The sequence below is a fragment of the Limulus polyphemus genome, unplaced genomic scaffold (genome assembly GCF_000517525.1).
Source record: "Limulus polyphemus unplaced genomic scaffold, Limulus_polyphemus-2.1.2 Scaffold14190, whole genome shotgun sequence".
In the NCBI taxonomy this organism is placed as follows: Eukaryota; Metazoa; Arthropoda; class Merostomata; order Xiphosura; family Limulidae; genus Limulus; species Limulus polyphemus.
The window spans coordinates 1-1,266 of NW_013679800.1; the positions used below are offsets into that span (position 1 = coordinate 1).

Consider the following 1,266-nt stretch of genomic DNA (forward strand, 5'->3'; position numbering starts at 1 on the left):
ATAATAATACCAATCAGAGGAGTTGTGGTGCATTGTTATATTAATATGTAACATATTGTTATACAAGCCAGGGATCTTAATTAGGTATAATAATACCAATCAGAGGAGTTGTGGTGCATTGTTATATTAATATGTAACATATTGTTATACAAGCCAGGGATCTTAATTAGGTATGATTCAAAACCATAACTTCAGTACGTATGGCAGCCACGACAGTATGGTGAGATACAGTATCGTGGTAGTAGGGTTGTCCTACGTAAGGCTAGGAATTAAGTAAGTGTGTAAAGGGCGAGTGGAGTTTTGGGGGTGGAGGGCGCCATACACCCTCACTACGCCACTGATGGAAAGAAATGGCTAAGTGCGCATTATAAAACGTAAATACAGGCTTGGATTTCAAGAACAGTTGTAAATCTTAGCCTGTTTACTGCCACTGAATAGCATCCAGTTTCTCGTGTGTTCGAGAATCGTAATAACGTTTGTTGTAAGCGAAAAGTGTGAGTTGAGTGTGTAAACAATAGAATTTTGTGTTCTCTTTAGAATAAAATAACTTAATTTCAACGATTTTTGTCAGTTACTGAAAATGAACAGACGATCTTTATAAGCACACGATAAAGCTAACCATTCTTCATCTGTGCTGAAGAGGTGTTTCCACCCCCACCCCCCTCCAACCGTTCATACGCACGTTATCTTCCGTGTTTGTTCTCATCTGAAACCACGTTTTTCTATTCTCTCCAACAGACTGACCATGATCCACGAAATCCGGCTTACATAGCGACCCAAGGACCTCTTCCTCACACGGCAGCTGATTTTTGGCAGGTTTGTGATACCTTGATATTCTTACTAAACATTCAACGATACTGAAACAGATCGTGTCTATATTTATGTTGTTTTATGACGTTTTGATAGAGTTTTCCATGTGAAATTTGTTTGTCTTTATTTTTATTAACCCATTGACTGCTGATTCGCCGTATAGGGTGTATGGCTCGCAAAATAATTCCGCGCGCGTTTAAGGCAGCCGCAGTCAAAGGGTTAAAAACACCTATAGGAAACGGTTGAAAATAAAGAATTATTCGGTAACTTATCAGCCTGTATTAGATAAATCTGCTAACCTGTCATTACTCCAAACAATTTCAAATTCGTTCTTCTTATTTTCGGTTTAAATTATGTATAATATAGGTTAAACTAACGCTGGTCTTCTAGATTTCGGAGAAAAGTTAGCAGAAAAGTTGTGATGAGGGAAGAAATGTATCCCACTCGCTGGTTACA

At 38.3% G+C, this 1,266-nt stretch overlaps 1 protein-coding gene across 1 annotated transcript in view; it reads left to right on the forward strand.

Moving 5' to 3' along the window:
* Positions 1 to 738: 738 nt before the first annotated feature.
* LOC106477321 (receptor-type tyrosine-protein phosphatase N2-like) overlaps positions 739 to 1,266 on the forward strand; it is a gene marked incomplete at both ends in the record, with an annotated part of 5,952 nt that continues 5,424 nt past the window's right edge. Inside the window, one exon of the mRNA XM_013937905.1 lies at positions 739 to 816. Coding sequence (XP_013793359.1) covers positions 739 to 816 — 78 coding nt within the window. The remainder of the gene's footprint in view (positions 817 to 1,266) is intronic.